Genomic DNA, 16,256 nt, shown 5'->3' on the forward strand with positions numbered 1-16,256 from the left:
TACGACCACAGATCTAACAGAGAACAGATCGAGAGTAAGAGCTTGGATTGGGTTGAAGCTGTTGAGAGGGAGAGCCATTGTTGCGAGGACGTTGATCAGAGTAGTAACCTTGATAAAATCGTCCATGGCCATGGTGATTCCTAGGATCAGAGGCTGTGGAGCAGAGACCTGAGTTTTAGGTGTAGCTTGAGCAACCTGAGCAGAGGCATTAGTAATGTCAACCAGAGCATGTTGCGAACGCATCTCTTCAACTAGAAGCATTCCATGGAGATCAGCCAAGCGCACTGGTGAGTCTCGTGTAGACACAGATGTGACAAATGAACCATACTCAGGTCCAAGACCAGCAAGTGTATAGAGGACAAGGTCCTCATCAAAGACTGGTTTAGAAACCAGAGCCAATTCATCGACAATGGCTTTGACGAGAAGAAGCTAGGCGCTCATGGAATCGCCACCTTTCTTGATATTGAGTAGATTCATTCAGAGTTGCATCAATCTTGCCGGAGAAGGAGATGCAAGAGAGGACTCCAGATGCTGCCACACTGCCTGAGAAGTGGTGAAACCGACAACCTGTGCAAGAACTGGTTTCGTTAGGGAGGAAAGAATCCAGCTCAACAGGAGCTGATCTTGTCGTCGCCAAGTAAGAGTTGCACTATCAACCGTTGAAGAATCTGCCACAGAGCTCGGCACCGGACACGGATGCGAACCATCAACAAAACGCATGAGGTCATAGCCATGGAGAAGAGGCAAAAACTGAGATCGCCAGATGACATAGTTTGTAGGAGAAACCTTAACATTTAAGAAGTGATGAAAACTGGAAATGGAAGGATAAGGAGAGCCAAGAAGAGTAGCAGGAGGCAATTCAGAATCAGAGACAGTAGCAGAAGGCGAAGGCATCTTAAAGGAAAAAGGAAATCAAGAAAATCAAGAAAAGTTACAGAGAAGAAGGAAAAGGACAGAGATGAAAGCGACAAGACCAGGACAGCTGGTTAGACCAACAAGAAAGGAAACTCTGGATGCTCTGATACCATGTGATGAGAATAGTATTCTCCCCTTGAGATCCCAGGAGAGCTTTCTTTGTATTTATATAAGAATTGATTACAATAATACATAATCTGTAACAGACTACTAACCATGCTTACATCATAATCACAAGTGGTTAGACAAGTGGAAAGAATGATCTAGAAGATACAGCTATACAGACAAGAATGCCTACGTGGCTGTGATACCCTTAACATATCTCACTAACCCGATAACTCTTTACAATAGAAAAATAACAAATTATGGTGATGTGGCAATTAGGGCCACGTCAATCAACACAAATTTCAACTCAAGTTGATATCTTCAATTGTAATTGAGTGAGAACCTTCTCAAAAAGAAGCTAAATATCAATCACATGGAAATTTTCAATTCAAAGAGAGTACACAATAGTAATCAGAGTATCATAGACATGCATCGACATATATATATATATATATATATATATATGAGTGAGTAAATTGAATGCATTTAAAATTTGACGCATGACTAATCTAGATCATTGTACTATCTAACAATTAGAATAACAACATGTATCATTTGTCCTTATGGCATAATGAAGCTGGCCATGTTGAGAAACCTCTCAACACACAACTGTACAAATGAGTTTTCCCCATTTTCATAATTATTAGGGCAAAAAACCTTTTAAAAATAAAAGAAAATGTTTTCTTATTCTTATTTTTATCGGTTGATGGTGTTTCGAAGAATCCGTCCGATAGGGGACAGGTATTTGAAATCAGTTGCTTCCAACAACATCCGGAGGACTAGAAAACTTTTTTACATATTTTAATTCTATTTTAATCATATTATTATTTGGCAAAAGTTTTCCTTTCACCAAATGGGGGGGAGGAAGAATCCCCTCACTACTGATGTTAATTGTTAGAAAACTGGGATAAAAAAGAAGAGGACAGAATTATGGCTTGAGTCGAATGAGGTCATTCTGTCCTTAAAACAGTATTTGCACCCTCCTATTCCTGCAAAGGGTTGCAGCAAACCTACCTCCCAAGATAAATCAGGTTGAACCATTGTTAGCAAAAACGGGAACGATAATAAAACGGAGTTTTACGGTACAGATTTTAGAAGGTAAAAAATTGCAAACGTACTGTCAAATAAAACGGTAAAAAAAAAAAGAGAACGGTAAAAAACGGAAAATGGACGGTACAGGTTTTAAACGTTTATATTTCAAAAAAACACCACTATTCTCATATAAATTGAGGAATTTTTATTTGAAATACATGTTTCTATTTCCGGTATCCATGCATTGACTTTGAGTTGAAGGTGATATCATGAAAAATGTAGCCCTTCGAGTCATCTTTACGTCGGTGAAAGAATCAAGCCGATCAGAGTTCGGGAGAGAGAGATATGGTCAATTAAGTCCAAAGTCTTAAAAAACGCCAAAAAAGGAGAACGTCTTTTAAACATGTTTTAAACGCGTTTAAAATGGGAATGCTTGCCGTTTGCCCTTTTTTACCGTATGTTTGGGAAGCATACGGCAAAACGTGTTTAAAACGGTAAAAAACGGGAACGTCCGTTTTAAACGCGTTTTTGCTAACAGTGGGCTGGACTGTTACTGGTTGCAGAGACAGTAACCATTGTGAAGCTATCAGAGATTTTTTTTTAATATCCTAGACTAAGAGAATTCGTGGCCCGTTTATAGGCCCACAAGGCCTGTTCGGATGGGTCACACCCATTGGCTCATATGGCTTGATCGGACAAGTCATGACTATTGGGCTGGGCTTTCATGGCTGTACGTGTGGGGTGCAACCCTTGATTAGCCACCGATCCAATGGTCGGATCGATCCTAAGCACCCTTTGATCAAACACCGTCAATCCTGAAAAGATTAAGGCAACATACTATGACGTGCAAAGTGCACCATCAAAGCGCCACATTGCGCCTCATGTATGCGTAAGCGCTCGGACGATCACCGTCCTCGCTCGTAAGTGCACCGTACAATCTCTTCTAAGCATAACATGTGATAATAATAACCACTAACACAAATAAACCCAATGAGCTTTTCTTTCATAGCCGATGTGGGACTTAAAAATCCCACATCAATATTTTGAAAATTTCCAACATTGTGACAATGTAATGGGACAAGTCTCATCACAAACTCCCACCCTCATTCGTTTGGGGTTGAAATTACCCCTCTTGGGCATCCAACAGTACGGATGCCCATGTTGAACAGGGTGCTTCAAAAATTGATTCAATAAGGTCTATCATAGACCATCGTGAAAAGAGACTATGTCAATCCAGAGATAGCAACGAGACTACTTTAATAGCCCCTAGATCCTTATCACAGAATTCTGAGTATCAGATCATGTAAGATGAGCATACTGCTGTTTGAGGTGAAATCCTTATTGACTCGAGGCTCTTTGGTTGGTGCAATTTCATGGGCCATTTCAGTCTTTTGCTACCCATGAGACTGTGAGAGATAGTGGTTATGGCTGCCAGAAGACCCATGAGTGAGTCAAGGAAGGGAAACTCGTTCCTTATTATTGTGTATTGAGAAAAGCAATTAGCCCCCTCATCTACATCATTTGAGTTCATTGGACTCTTGAGAAATCAAGTCAAAATCCGAGTCAAACTATACATCGGCATGAGTTGCATATCAAACCACATTGAAGTGATGGAACTGTGCCCCTGAACAAACTTTGGTGTTTACAAACTCATTCTTCCCTGGACTACTCAAGGACTTTTATGCTACAAATTTACCAAAACTAGTACAGGACTACACTACACCACCACATATAATCAGACAAAAGTAAACACAGCCTTTAGAATTTGTGACAATTTTTAGCATCACACCTCATCCATTCCCGTTCCACAAAAACCGCAAGCAGCCACTACGATTTTATTTTTTTCAGGAAAAGAAAAAACTATATAGAGCACACTCTTGCTATTAATGGGTAAAGCTATAGCCAGGAATCCGTACAAACAGAATTTTTCTTTTATAAGGATGGAGGAGTTGGAGAATCTTGGGGATAACTTCATTTCTCACTCGTAAAATCTGAGAAGTTAATACATGAGAAAATGGATAAAGAAAATTTGATGACATAGAGAGTTCAGCAAAAATCATTATTAACAAACATTTCTTAAAGCAATAACATAGAGAGATCAGCAATTTGCAATTTCTTTTTAAACTGAATTCCAAAAGTCAGTGGTGGTTAAAGTAATACATGTCTTAGATGCACCAAGGTCTCTAGTACAGGAAATCAACGAGAATTAGAATCCAAATCGAACTTCTCTTCTATTACAAAATGGAGACAATTAGGATGAACCATCAAAAGATTTATCTAATTACATCTTGATCACAGCAAATAGTTGCCACCGTTTTATATTACTTTTCAAATGGAATTCTATTAAGTCCCATGTTTATGCTGACCCACATATTACTATGAATGTTGGCAGCAGTTTACAAGCAACTCTCTTTATGACCATTCACATACAAATTTACTACATGACAAGTAACCTGAATTCCTTCAGCTATTAGTTCAGTAGTGTTAAATGGTTCAGGATATCACCATAACTCTTTTGTTTAAACTATGATTCATCATCTGAATCCCTCACAACCTTGTCTGTTCTTGTTCTTGCCCTCTTGTTTTTGACAACGATATCACAAGCTTCACTTTCAGATCCAGAATCCTCAGCAACCACAGCACCATCAGACTCAGCTGACAAAACCTTATCAGACATACTCTCTTCCTCCTCACATGATTTGTTTTGGGAAGCAATAGCGTTAATTTGGTCAGCTTCATGATTTGGTGGCTCCTCTTCTCTACTTATCTTTTTTGAATCAAGAATCTTAAAATCTCTAGCAGTGCTGCGTTTAGCATGTCTCAACAAATTTATTTTGCTCACCTTGCTAAGCTGGATAAGATATTTTTCATAATCTTCTATCTGGAAGATCAGGTCAGGTATGCATTTATTCTCCCTTTTGATCCTACCAATAATTCCCTTAGCTTGTGCATTCTCCTGTTGACGCTGCAAGTTAATTTAACAGCACCCCATCAACAAGGAAGCCTCAGAGAACTTGGAATAACATTGTAGAGTAAAACAACATAAAATGTCAATGACACTGAAGTGTGTACCTGTTGCATTAGAGCCACAAAGTTATAGAGTGGACCAGTCAACTTTTTGCAGGTTATTTCCGCGAGCTTCTGGAACTTGACTCCAGGTAGAAGCTGTTTGCTCCCTTTGGGAGGAATCCGTAGCTTTGTCAAAGAAGCTAAATGCTTGTAAAACCTTGCAGCCAATCTCAACAATTGCTCTGGGTGAGGATCTGCACATTAAAGTTGCATTTATAAACATCTGCTACACACCCAACACATAAATGTGTTGTGTGCCAGAGAACCTATAAAATGCCTAGAGTCTCAATAACTTGCCATGTGTCATGTTTAAAGGATAAGAACCCACCATTGAAATACTTCACCTTCAACAGATGATGATTGCCACAACCTTGCATTTACTTGAAGGATGAAAAGAGAGAGCACTCCAAAAGGCTCAGAGAATGAAGGAAATTTATTTGGTAAAAAGTACCTAATCATGCCAACTCCTTGCCTAAGCACTCTATTAGGTGGACCCCACCTACTGCTTGGATCCGGTTCCCCAAATGTGAGACAGTAACCTATGGGGCTGAATAAGACACATTCAAGACCCAAGCTCAGTGTATATCAATGATCTCTTTAGTAAGTGGTCAAATATGACTTGAATTCCAAGCTGATACGCCTAATTGGAGCCCAACTCCTTCCTTCACAAGTATTTGTGGCTCCTTAACTTGCTTGGATTTCTGTGTGCTATGGCTTCTTTTTTTTATATTTTTGGATAGGTATTCTATTCTAAGGGGGGAGAGGGAGGGTCAGAACCAGGAGGCTTGAACCTGAGACCTCCTGGTGGGGTGGGGTTTTTACACACCACACTCTACCAACTGTGCTAGGCAGTTGTTCTCAGCTATGGCTTCTTTTTAATAACCACTGAAGTGGGGGGTTTTTTGTGAAAGAAATAATTGGGAGGTCTTAAAACTTTATAAATATGCTTGGGAGGACGGAGGCCCCCTTTCTGGCTTTTGAGTGTTGGTGAGAGAAAGATCATCTTCTATAACAAGAAAAGATCACCTTAATTGGGTCAAAGAGTTGGAATTCTCTCTTAGAGTTGTTCCCATTGATTCCTTCTCCTTTGACGTGGAAGCATTTGTGTCTATCTTCTTCAATTGTGGATGTAACCTTTAACAGATGAACCACATAAAACATTGTGTGTGCACTTCTAACTGTTATTTCTTATTTATTGCATTCCATTGGTTTGTTGCTCAAATTTCCATAAAACAGAAAAGATTATCTCAATAATAGAAATAAGGTCACTGTATTAAAAGCTTCAGAAATACATTTTACACGCTTTTCAATAAATCAATTCTGGTTTCATGGGGATGCCCTCACAGTATAGAGTACAGAATTGAATCAAAATTCTACCCTTTCATTCTCACAGTTTGTGCAAATGCAAGGCTCTCTTTCAGAACATTGATTTGTATTAAGAGGAAACCATGAAAATTTAAGGTTAGGGATTGATCTTAAGGGTTTCCAATGCAACATTAAGAAGCAAGCGCAAAAACGTTTTTACCAACTTGAACCATTTGGTGTCACAGTTCATATGCACCAATAAAGTCAGCAGGGTGTTAGACCTGACTCTTTAAATGGGTGAAGGCTTTATGTTGGCTGCCAACTTTCCACAGCCACTCCTTTATACAGGCTTCAATGGAATTATATATGTGGCTTGAATCACAAAGGAAAACGATGGGATGGGAAGAGAGAGATGTTAAAACATACCCTTGAGATTCATAACCACAAAGAAAGATAACAAGTTCACCAGAGCTTCAGATCTCAGGTACACAGCTTCTTCCAATATTAAGCCAGGCGCCTTTTCTCCATACTGATCAAGACATCTTTGAGTGATGGCAAATGATGCCTTCAGTTTCCTCACAGCCCAATCCAGATCAAGAACAACTGATTCAATTAATTGCAGTAAACTGGAACCTATTGCATTCTTTGTTGAATGATTTATGAGGGGATAAGTTTCAGATTTTTTCACCGGATCACTTTCCCCAGACCCGTTAACTTTTAGCAGCTCTGCAGCCATATCTTGAGCCACAATTAAGTCATTTGGAGGCAAGCTTAAGCAGATGGCAAATGCAACCACACTTTTTGCAGTTTTGGAATTCATTATGGTATTGCTTTTGCAGATATCAATAGCCCAAGCTCCATGATAGTTCCTCAGCTTGCATGGAAGTTTGTTCCCCATCATCAATGTCATATCCAAGAGAACCTAAAAATAAAATCATATATTAAACGATTTTTAGATAAGTATAAAAAAATGAAGCAATGTGTCTCCAATCATTATGCATGACTGAAACAGGAAAATTCTAACATGTTTATCAATTACCTCAGATTCTCGAAAAAGTGAAAGTGCAAGAAACTCAAAGCACAAGGGCTTTATACTTTTCTCAATGAACAATTGTCTGTTTTTTGTAAGTTGATCTTCAATCTGCAAGACAAGTTCATGGTCATCATCCAGTCCGGCACCCATGCCATTTTCCAAATTACATCCAGTTGGAGTGACAGAGGCCAAATCCTTAATCAAGTTAGTCAAGTGACAACTCTGGAAACTTAATGTAATTAATTCTTTCAGGCAAATCAAGGATAAATAGATCAATTCTTCTCTGTCTTCCACACTTTTCCTTCCCTTAGATTCTTTTTTCTTTTGATCCATATCCAACTCTGGCCCCGATTTGAGCAGCCAAACCAATTTAAGTAATGGAGGTCCCAACACTTTGATATCTCCATAGATCAAAGTCTTCAATGGGTCATTATTACTCAGTAATGGGAAAGACTTTACTTGGCGAAGTGAAGCCTTCAAGGCAAACGCTATCAGTTTGGAACAGCTAGTTGATGTTTTGCACGATGGCTTACCATTGTTCTGTGATCCTGTACTGATATTAGAACCAGTGGTTTTAAGTAACTTGAATGCTGTCAATAGTATTTGATAGATACTTGAAGTTGCCAAGAAAGGTATTCTGTCTGGAGACAATGTCATGGGCCCAGAATGATGCCATTCTTTAGTGTTGTGATCAGTCTTAGCCGGTGTATCCTGAACAGCACTTCTAGGGATAACTCTTTTGATACCATTACCATGTTTTGCTGTAAATACTTCCTTTTCCAAAGACTCATACAAGTCAACAAGTTCAAGAAGTTCCTCTTCAAGATTTACTTTTTCTTCATCTGTTGCATTCTCCAACTCAATCGCAATAGCATTTAGCACTACCTCCAGAATTCCTGACAAAATCAAAGCACAGTAGCTATCCTTTTCTTCTTCCAGAGAGCGAGAGCCTGGATCCTGTGTTTGGCCTAAAAAGTCTGATCTGACAAGGAAGGACAAAACAAGTAAGAAGCAGGAACTTTTATAAAAAGTGCAAGATGTGATCTTCTAGAACAATATTTAAAATTTTTATTTCAAGATTAAAGAGTTCTGATTTTTAGAAAGAACTAGACATTTTAAAATAACAACTCCAAAACACCACCATGATTACTATATATTAAGTTCTTGTGTATATAATATTTTTGTTTAGTGTTCAAGACTATTTTATACCTCCATAATATTTTCTCTTCTTTTTTTTTTTTTCACTTTTCTTTGAGTCATCCCCTCTACTTAATAATAAAACTAAAAAAAATCTCCCAAAAGGTTTTTCTTTCCAAAAATCCTTTAGAAGAAAAAATGAAACCCTCCAAGCTGGAGAGAAGGGATAAGAGAAATTTAACATGAAAAATTCAAGAACCTTCTAAATGGCCATTTCTTAAGAATTTCCGGATCTTCAATAGAGCATTGAAGAATGCCGCAGCAGATAAATTTCTTCCTGCCTGCATAAATTTCAAATAATTGTTTTGAGTACAACCACCCTTTTCTTTCATAGAGCTCATAACACCATTCAACCAGGCTATAGAATACCTCGTTCTCTTGTGTTAGGGAGAAACCAAAACATGCCCATGAATCCTCCATGCAGTGATCAGTTTTTCCATGTTGCTGAAGGATTAGAATCCAGGAGACACAAGATAAAAGGCAATCCAAAGGCTCTTCAAGACAAACTTTGCCATTATCAGATTTAAAGCAACAGCTAAGGGCAAGTCGAAAATCTGGTTCCTGCCAAAACACAGGTTCAACCTCATGAGTGGGATTGAATGGAAAACATTGAATCTTAAATTGCAATATAAGATGCTTACAGAAATAAGCAAACATTGATTTCTATTTCTTATATCTTTATAGTGGGTGGTTATCAAGCTACAATATAGAACACAATAAATAAACAAGGAGAACAAAAGAATAATTAGATGAATAAAGTTCTAAGCTTCTAACTATTTTTTTTTTTCAAATAATTGCTGACTTCATACCTCACAGTAGAAACAACGGAAATGAGGCAAGAGAAAATCAAAGGTAGGCCCAGCTGTGAATGGGTCCTGCAAAACAAGTTTCACAAGTCCCTGGTACATGATCCCTTTAACTCTTGCCTGACCACAACATTCCAACCATAAGGATAAGCAGGATATAAAAGAAGCAAAACATGACAACTAAGTAAAATCTCTGTCCATTGTACAAAGAGCATAATTCACATAGTTTTGCTACTTCTTTTCTCCCAGGGATGGGGTAGTAAAGGATAGTTTCTTCCGAGGAGTTAAAGGGAATTTCGGAACTTTTTTCTTCTTTTTCAATCCCCGCCTCAGGGGGGGGTGGGCATCCCATAAGAAAAGAAACTCTAAAAAAAGGTAGGGAAAAAAATCAGGTAGAAGTCCTGGAGAGTTTGAAGGAAATCCATGTAACTTGAAAAGAAGCTTGAGTATACATTCAAAACTCAAAAGTCAATAAATAATAGGATACAAGTAGCTCTATTACCGAAAATCACATAAAAATACTCAACAAAGCATAAATAGGGTCACAAATTCACTAATAGTTGCTGTACTATCATAATATGGTGGCAATAGTACTACTGCTTGACATTTCTACAGTACTGAGCCAATACTCTGATCACAATCAGACTTTTCTTTCACATTCTTAAGTTTGAAAGACAATAAAAAGAAGTAACTTCCAGAACTGGCAATTTCATTTTATAATTTCCCAAGTTTCCACACACTAGTTCATTTTGCCAAATTTTTCAAAGAAATGAAAAGAAAATGTTGAAGAATCAGAGAAAAATACTGTTAATATTTCAATATTTTCAAACTTGCACTGATATATATTCGAAATTAAGGATATCTGTAGTCCCCCAGACTTATTCCTCCCCCTCAAAGAAGTAGGGAAGTAAGGGAAGTTTTTGTGAATTTAACCCAAAGGTGAATACAAGAGCTAAAGAAGAGATATACCATGTGTGTCAGGGGAAAAGTGGGGGATTTGAGGCCTACGTAATAATGCTTCGTATCACATTCCTCAAAGTTCCAGAGAAAATTTCCATGTTTTCTCCCTGATATTCCCCAATATCCGTAAATTTTATATTACCCAAAATATTTCAACCCAAAATTCCTAGACTCCAAATGGTGAAACTATCCATGATTCAAACTTTTGAACCTTCCATGAAACCAGGGATTAGCTACTGTCTTTACCGACTATCTTGTTTCAGTAACCACTATGCCACTAATCATTCTACCATGGGGAAAAGGGATGAAAGAAAGGGAAACAAAAAATGTTTCAAATAAAATCATACCTGCTGAGACAGACATCTCTGCAGTAGACCACTCAGCTCCTGAAAAAGACCCATCTTCATCACACAGGGTAATTCAGCCTGTTGGCTGCAACTGGCTTGGCTGGATGACTCTTGAAAGGAATCTGAGCCATCTCTCTTAGATTGTTTTTCTGCCAAAAGCATATCAATAATGGCATTGATAGCGGCAATACGAACTGTTTCTTCTCTTCTGAACATAGCCTTCCTCATAACCAAAATCATGTAACTCTGTAGAGTTTGAAGTAGATTAGGCAGTTTGGATATAGTAAGCAGTTCAACATTAAAGGTCTGTCAAAAAAGCAAGTTATTCATGGAAGGGCCCTTTATTTGGGGGATGGGGGGAGGGTGTTAAGAAATTTGAAAGATTACATATGTATGTTCTCTCATCTAAAACATATCTCAGCGGACATTTTGACTGTTTTAGACTATACTTTAGAACTCTCAACAAGGAAAGACACAGAAACAAGAAACAGTATTCATAGAAAACAACATGAAATAAGATTTAATATTCAATAAAAAGTATATCCCAAGTCCTAACATCTACTTTGAGAATATAGTTTTCATTTGAAAATGTCTTACAAGATAAACTTCAGGGCTTTGCACATGGCCACAGAACCTGATAAAACCAAATAGATGGAAACAAAGACAAGAGGTACAAAGGGCAAAAATTGCACAGGATGACAGGAAACCCATTCCTCATAAACTGTTAAGTTTTAAGCCTTACAGTATGTAGGACTGCCATATCATTTGTCAATCTTGAGTTGATGTTTAGAACAAGATCTTCATACCCAAGGATTATTCCCTAAGTTGCTTAATGAAATGAGTAAGACCCACAAACCTCTTTCTAACAAGTAACCCAACTAATAGGAATAGTCAAACTCATTTTTCACTACAATATTCATTTTATTAGATTCAATTCCTTCACAACTCTCAACCATTGAAGGAGTTTTTCTCCTCAGATTGTTCACAGTTTTCTCGATTATGGACCTAAGACCAAGGTTCTAGATCTCGGTTTTGAAGCCGGTTTCGACCCTGGCCGAAACCAAGATATCCCAGGTTTCGACCGAAACCCGGGCAAAACTCGACATGTCATGGGTTGGACAAAACAAGTCAAAACTACCGAAACTGAGCTGATCGAAACTGGTCAAAATTGGTTGAAACTTGGGAAATTTTTGGTCGAAACGAGTCAGTATGGACTCAAGGTTTCGTCTCAGTTTCTGTTGAAACTGAGATTAAGAACTACCCCTAAAACACAAGAATGGCCTCTCTTTGTCCCAAAAGAAGCAGGGGCACCTGATGAGTGAGAGAGCACCCATTGGCTTGACTGTAATAAAAGTTTAGAATTTTCAACCACAACAAGCGTGCATTTAAGAAAGGAAGGTGGGGGATGAAGGAATCACAATTTGTTCACCAATAACAGATAAAATCCATTAAAAAAAACTATTTTGAACTTTATCTTGTAACTTTAGGGATGCACAAAATTTTATTATACATTCTTTATATCTTTCATCTAAATTCTCCCAATGAATACCTCAAAACAACACATCCCTACTTTACAAAAGATCCCCCATTCACTAAGTGACAAATTCACTACCATCAAAAGGAAAAGGGAAAAAAAAACCATGAAAGTTAACCATCTCACCATTATGGCTCTAGTATTTGGCATTTGCTTCCTTTTTCTATGTAGTATAGTAAACTTAATTTACAGTTTATATGCACAAAAAAGTACTTCTAAATTGTTTTTGTGGTAGTTACTTAAAATATAGAACTTCACTTCACCTTACATAACTTTTGCCACTAGAGATGTAGGAAAGCAAGTACCTGAAGGTCAGTACTGAATTTCATCAGGGGCAATAGGGTAGTAACAAGGGAAGTGGCAACTTGTCCATGCATGAAAGTGAAATAATCCAACAATTCCTTCAGCCGTGTCACATGTTCTAGCATGGGATATGGATAGCTCTGAACCAAAAAACCAAGCAGTCTGCATAGAAAAAATCATGCTTGTAACCAGCAATGTAAAAACAACTTTGGTTTTTACAGAAAAAATCAACAATAGTACAATACCAAATTAAAATATTGTTACTTGATGATTGGCATGCTTTGTTCTGGCTTCAGAGAAAGGATACGGAATTTGCACTGCTCAATAATCTGCACACCAGGTGGTATAAATTTATGACTATCAATACCATGATAAGTATACTATGCACCTTAATATCTGGAGGAAAAAACATTAAGTACCCATAACCAATTTCAGTATCTTGATAACCAAACAGTTATCCATACAGCAACGGCACTGGGAAAGAGCAACACTACTTCAAAAATGTATAAAGGAAATTTCAGAGAGTTCAAATTTTATCTTCCCATCATAGCTATTGGTATTTAAAAGTCAAAATGGTGAGACAGAATTTACTCCCAAATATATAAAGAGCCAAGGTAGGAGCCAACCATCTTATTAAATGACAATATGCTTCTCTATAAAATAAGCCAATCTTCAAATCAAAAGGGTTAAACGAGAAGTCTTTAATAGAGGGCTTTCTATGGCAACATACTTGATAGAGCAGCTGTAGAGCAATTTGACAAAACCTTATTTCTGGCCTCGGATATGACCACCAAACCTAGCTAACACTTGAAAATTTTTTAAGCACACCAAGAAAAAGATTTTGATGGATCAAAGTTCTTTGCATTTGGAGAACGAGAAAACAAGCACCACCCACCAACCTGAACCCCAACCCAGAAAGGAAGGGGGGCGAAACTAGCTCGCCAAAGCTTAAAGTTGCTCCCAATAGAATCACATGAGTTGCATAATGAGTCAACAAGCTCATTTCTTATATAAGTAGTGACTCAAAATAAAAACAAAAAGGGGAGAGAAATATAAGTAGGAAATATTCTTAGTTCTTTGAGATGGGTCCACTAAAATGCCAGACCAGCTTTCTCTCAAGTCTTGAATAAAGGAAATACGTGGGAACAGTTCTCAGCTCAACTTAGATGTATGTTTTAAGACAAACTGTGCAGTATGTTTTATAATAGACATTTTGTAATTGCATATAGAAGAATCTCATCTTTCAAGGAAACATAATTTGTAAATGCACTTTGTAAACCTCATTTCTGGCCATGTCATGAACCTCGAACAAAGTCTTTAGCATCTGAATACCAAGCTCTACTGTGCCCATCACACAATCATTGCCATATTCTTCATGTTTACCTTCTTCCACTGATTCTAGCAACACAAACCCAAATTGTACAATGCTAGGTACAATATGCTCCCTTCCATGGTTGCATTCATTGACCTGGGGTGCAGCAAAAATAATAATATAACAAAATGTACTCTGACAAGTATGAAAAATGCCAATGGCTGCTGTAAATTGAGTGCAAATACAAATGATGCAGCTAGTCAAAAGATTTTCCATTTCAATCAATTAGTTGGATGAGTAATTACGGTATGCAGACCGATTAGCTGGATAGCATACATTGTATACCATCAACCACATGCAGGATTTACATAAATAAATAAATTAGTCAAGTTGAATGAAAATATGCACATGAAAAAATAAGCAATAGAAGGATTACAGCTCTTGTGACAGCCTTTTCTACTCTTTGAACAGTTTGAAGATATTCTTCCTTCAAAATATCAGGCAGCCACTTACAGTTTCTGCAATTTTAATCATATAGTCAGAGACCAGCCCCAAGAAGAAATGGAGGAGTCCTAACTGAACAAAATTTTTGTTTTATTCTTACCTGGCGAATTTGTGGTCATGATAAGACGTTGCCACGGCAGTTTTCAAAATCTCTATCGAACTTTCATTGAGTCTGCGGACCCTCCCAACAGATAGCAGAACTACAACAGTGAAATGGTTAAAAGCCCTGAGGTCCGACTTCACAAGCCCCAAAACCTCCTGCCCCAGAGAAGGATCCTGCTTCACTGCAAAATTCACGTGAAGCAAAACCGTCCCTTCAACCTGCCTAACTATTGAATTTGTTTTGGACTCCATTATTGTTCCGAAAAAATGTACAATCCCTTCGATCACATCTCTCTTACTGAATCCCTTCGAAGCCAACACCAGAAGCTGGTAAACAAGAGACGGTAAATCTTGCAAATCCACTCCCTCCATTCCGGCAAAGACCTTTTCGAGAAACTCTCTAGCCCGACCCTTGTCAATAAATGAAAAATCACGAAGAAGAGAAACTATCTTGACCAGCAATATCTTCGACCAGTTCGATGAGATGATGCGATCAAGCACCGAATACACATAGTCTCCAGCTCTTTGAACCTCATCTGAAGATCGAATGAAGTCAAGTGATGGAGGGATGAGGTCAAGCGGTTGCGCATCGTCGGGTTCAACGATCATGGATAAATTGGCAACCAGTAAATCCACAATGGAAGCGAGATCATTTCTAGGGATTCTGTCGAGATGGAGAGCAAATAGGTGGACTGTCTTCAATGAATTAGTATCGTGAGGAATTCTGGCGGAGTAAAAGAGGCGAAAATACGAGAGAATAAGAGAGAAGAGAAGGGAAGAAAGAGAGGAGTTTTGAGGGGTTTGGGAGATGAGGTAAACGATGGCAGAAACGTATTCGGTTACAGAAAGGGAAGAAGTAAGAGAATCGCAACGGGAGTTGAGGAAGGAGACGATGGTGGGGTGAGAAGCGGGGGAAAGTAAGTACGATGGTAGAGCTGCACCTGTTTGCTGATGTTGTTGGGCCAGTCGCACGATCTCCATGTCGGTTATCGGCGGCGGCGAGTTGCAGGAATCGCTTACTCTCCCGGTCATGATTTTTCGCGGTTTTGGTCTTTTGGGCTCCTAGTTGCAGCGACTTGAAGGCGGAGTGGGAAGACAAAAAGAGGTTCGCGCAGTGGGCGCCATGTAAGTCTTTCAAAATTAACTGGTTGAAATATATTGAGTGGGATTTTCCACTCATTTGCGCGGGAGAAATGATAAAACGAAACGGCCGGTCGGTTCAGTTTTGCACTGGTTGATTATGTTGAGCTCGGACTGTTGGATGTTCTAGTTGCCAGGTGTCTATGGTTTTAAGTATCAGAATTGTATCGCACGTATCGGGCTGTACAGACTGGTTTTGCTAGTCACCAATATCGTATCAGTATCATAGTACAGATAAGGGGTAAATTGGTTAGAAAACTCATTTTTTAAAGAATTTTAGGGTTAATTTTGCCCGATTCAACCGATCCAGACCGATACCATATTGGTATCATATCGATTTTTGCATGTTGCTGATACCAGTTCTGATACCATGCACTAAAACCATGCATATGTCGGCATCTCCACCTAGCACTGCCGCACTACTGAGCTTTAGGGAATTGGAGAGGATAATTTTTCCGTTGAAAAATGTGTCAAGTGCAATTGCAGACAAACAATTTGAAATATGCGTCATGTTTTGCTAAAGGGAAAATTATGCGTATAGCCCCTATACTTAGCGTTAAATATAAATCGACCAGAGGTTTCAAAAAGTGAA

At 38.4% G+C, this 16,256-nt stretch overlaps 1 protein-coding gene across 2 annotated transcripts; it reads right to left on the bottom strand.

Annotated features, from left to right (window-relative positions):
* Nucleotides 1-4,443: 4,443 nt before the first annotated feature.
* On the bottom strand, nucleotides 4,444-15,614 carry LOC122660559 (Fanconi anemia group I protein homolog). 2 transcript variants are annotated; one of them, XM_043855921.1, is made up of 13 exons: nucleotides 14,523-15,614; nucleotides 14,355-14,436; nucleotides 13,886-14,074; nucleotides 12,871-12,935; nucleotides 12,609-12,768; nucleotides 10,770-11,015; nucleotides 9,466-9,582; nucleotides 9,026-9,217; nucleotides 8,856-8,937; nucleotides 7,466-8,436; nucleotides 6,853-7,348; nucleotides 5,125-5,315; nucleotides 4,444-5,017 (listed from the first exon to the last, which is right to left on the bottom strand). In XM_043855921.1, exons 1-13 carry the CDS (start codon nucleotides 15,554-15,556, stop codon nucleotides 4,577-4,579), a joined length of 4,266 nt encoding a protein of 1,421 aa, XP_043711856.1. In that variant the 5' UTR covers nucleotides 15,557-15,614; the 3' UTR covers nucleotides 4,444-4,576. The 2 variants fall into 2 exon arrangements, with proteins under 2 accessions (XP_043711856.1, XP_043711857.1); XM_043855922.1 differs by lacking the exon at nucleotides 13,886-14,074.
* Nucleotides 15,615-16,256: the final 642 nt, after the last annotated feature.

The sequence above is a fragment of the Telopea speciosissima genome, chromosome 4, assembly GCF_018873765.1.
Source record: "Telopea speciosissima isolate NSW1024214 ecotype Mountain lineage chromosome 4, Tspe_v1, whole genome shotgun sequence".
NCBI lineage: Eukaryota > Viridiplantae > Streptophyta > Magnoliopsida > Proteales > Proteaceae > Telopea > Telopea speciosissima.

Coding starts and splice junctions, on each gene's coding strand:
- LOC122660559 (XM_043855921.1), bottom strand. CDS start 15,556: ATGACCGGGAGAGTAAGCGATTCCTGCAACTCGCCGCCGCCGATAACC. Junction 8,938..9,025: donor CCCTAACACAAGAGAACGAG/GTATTCTATAGC, acceptor AAATTTATGCAG/GCAGGAAGAAATTTATCTGC. Junction 5,018..5,124: donor TTGTGGCTCTAATGCAACAG/GTACACACTTCA, acceptor ATTAACTTGCAG/CGTCAACAGGAGAATGCACA.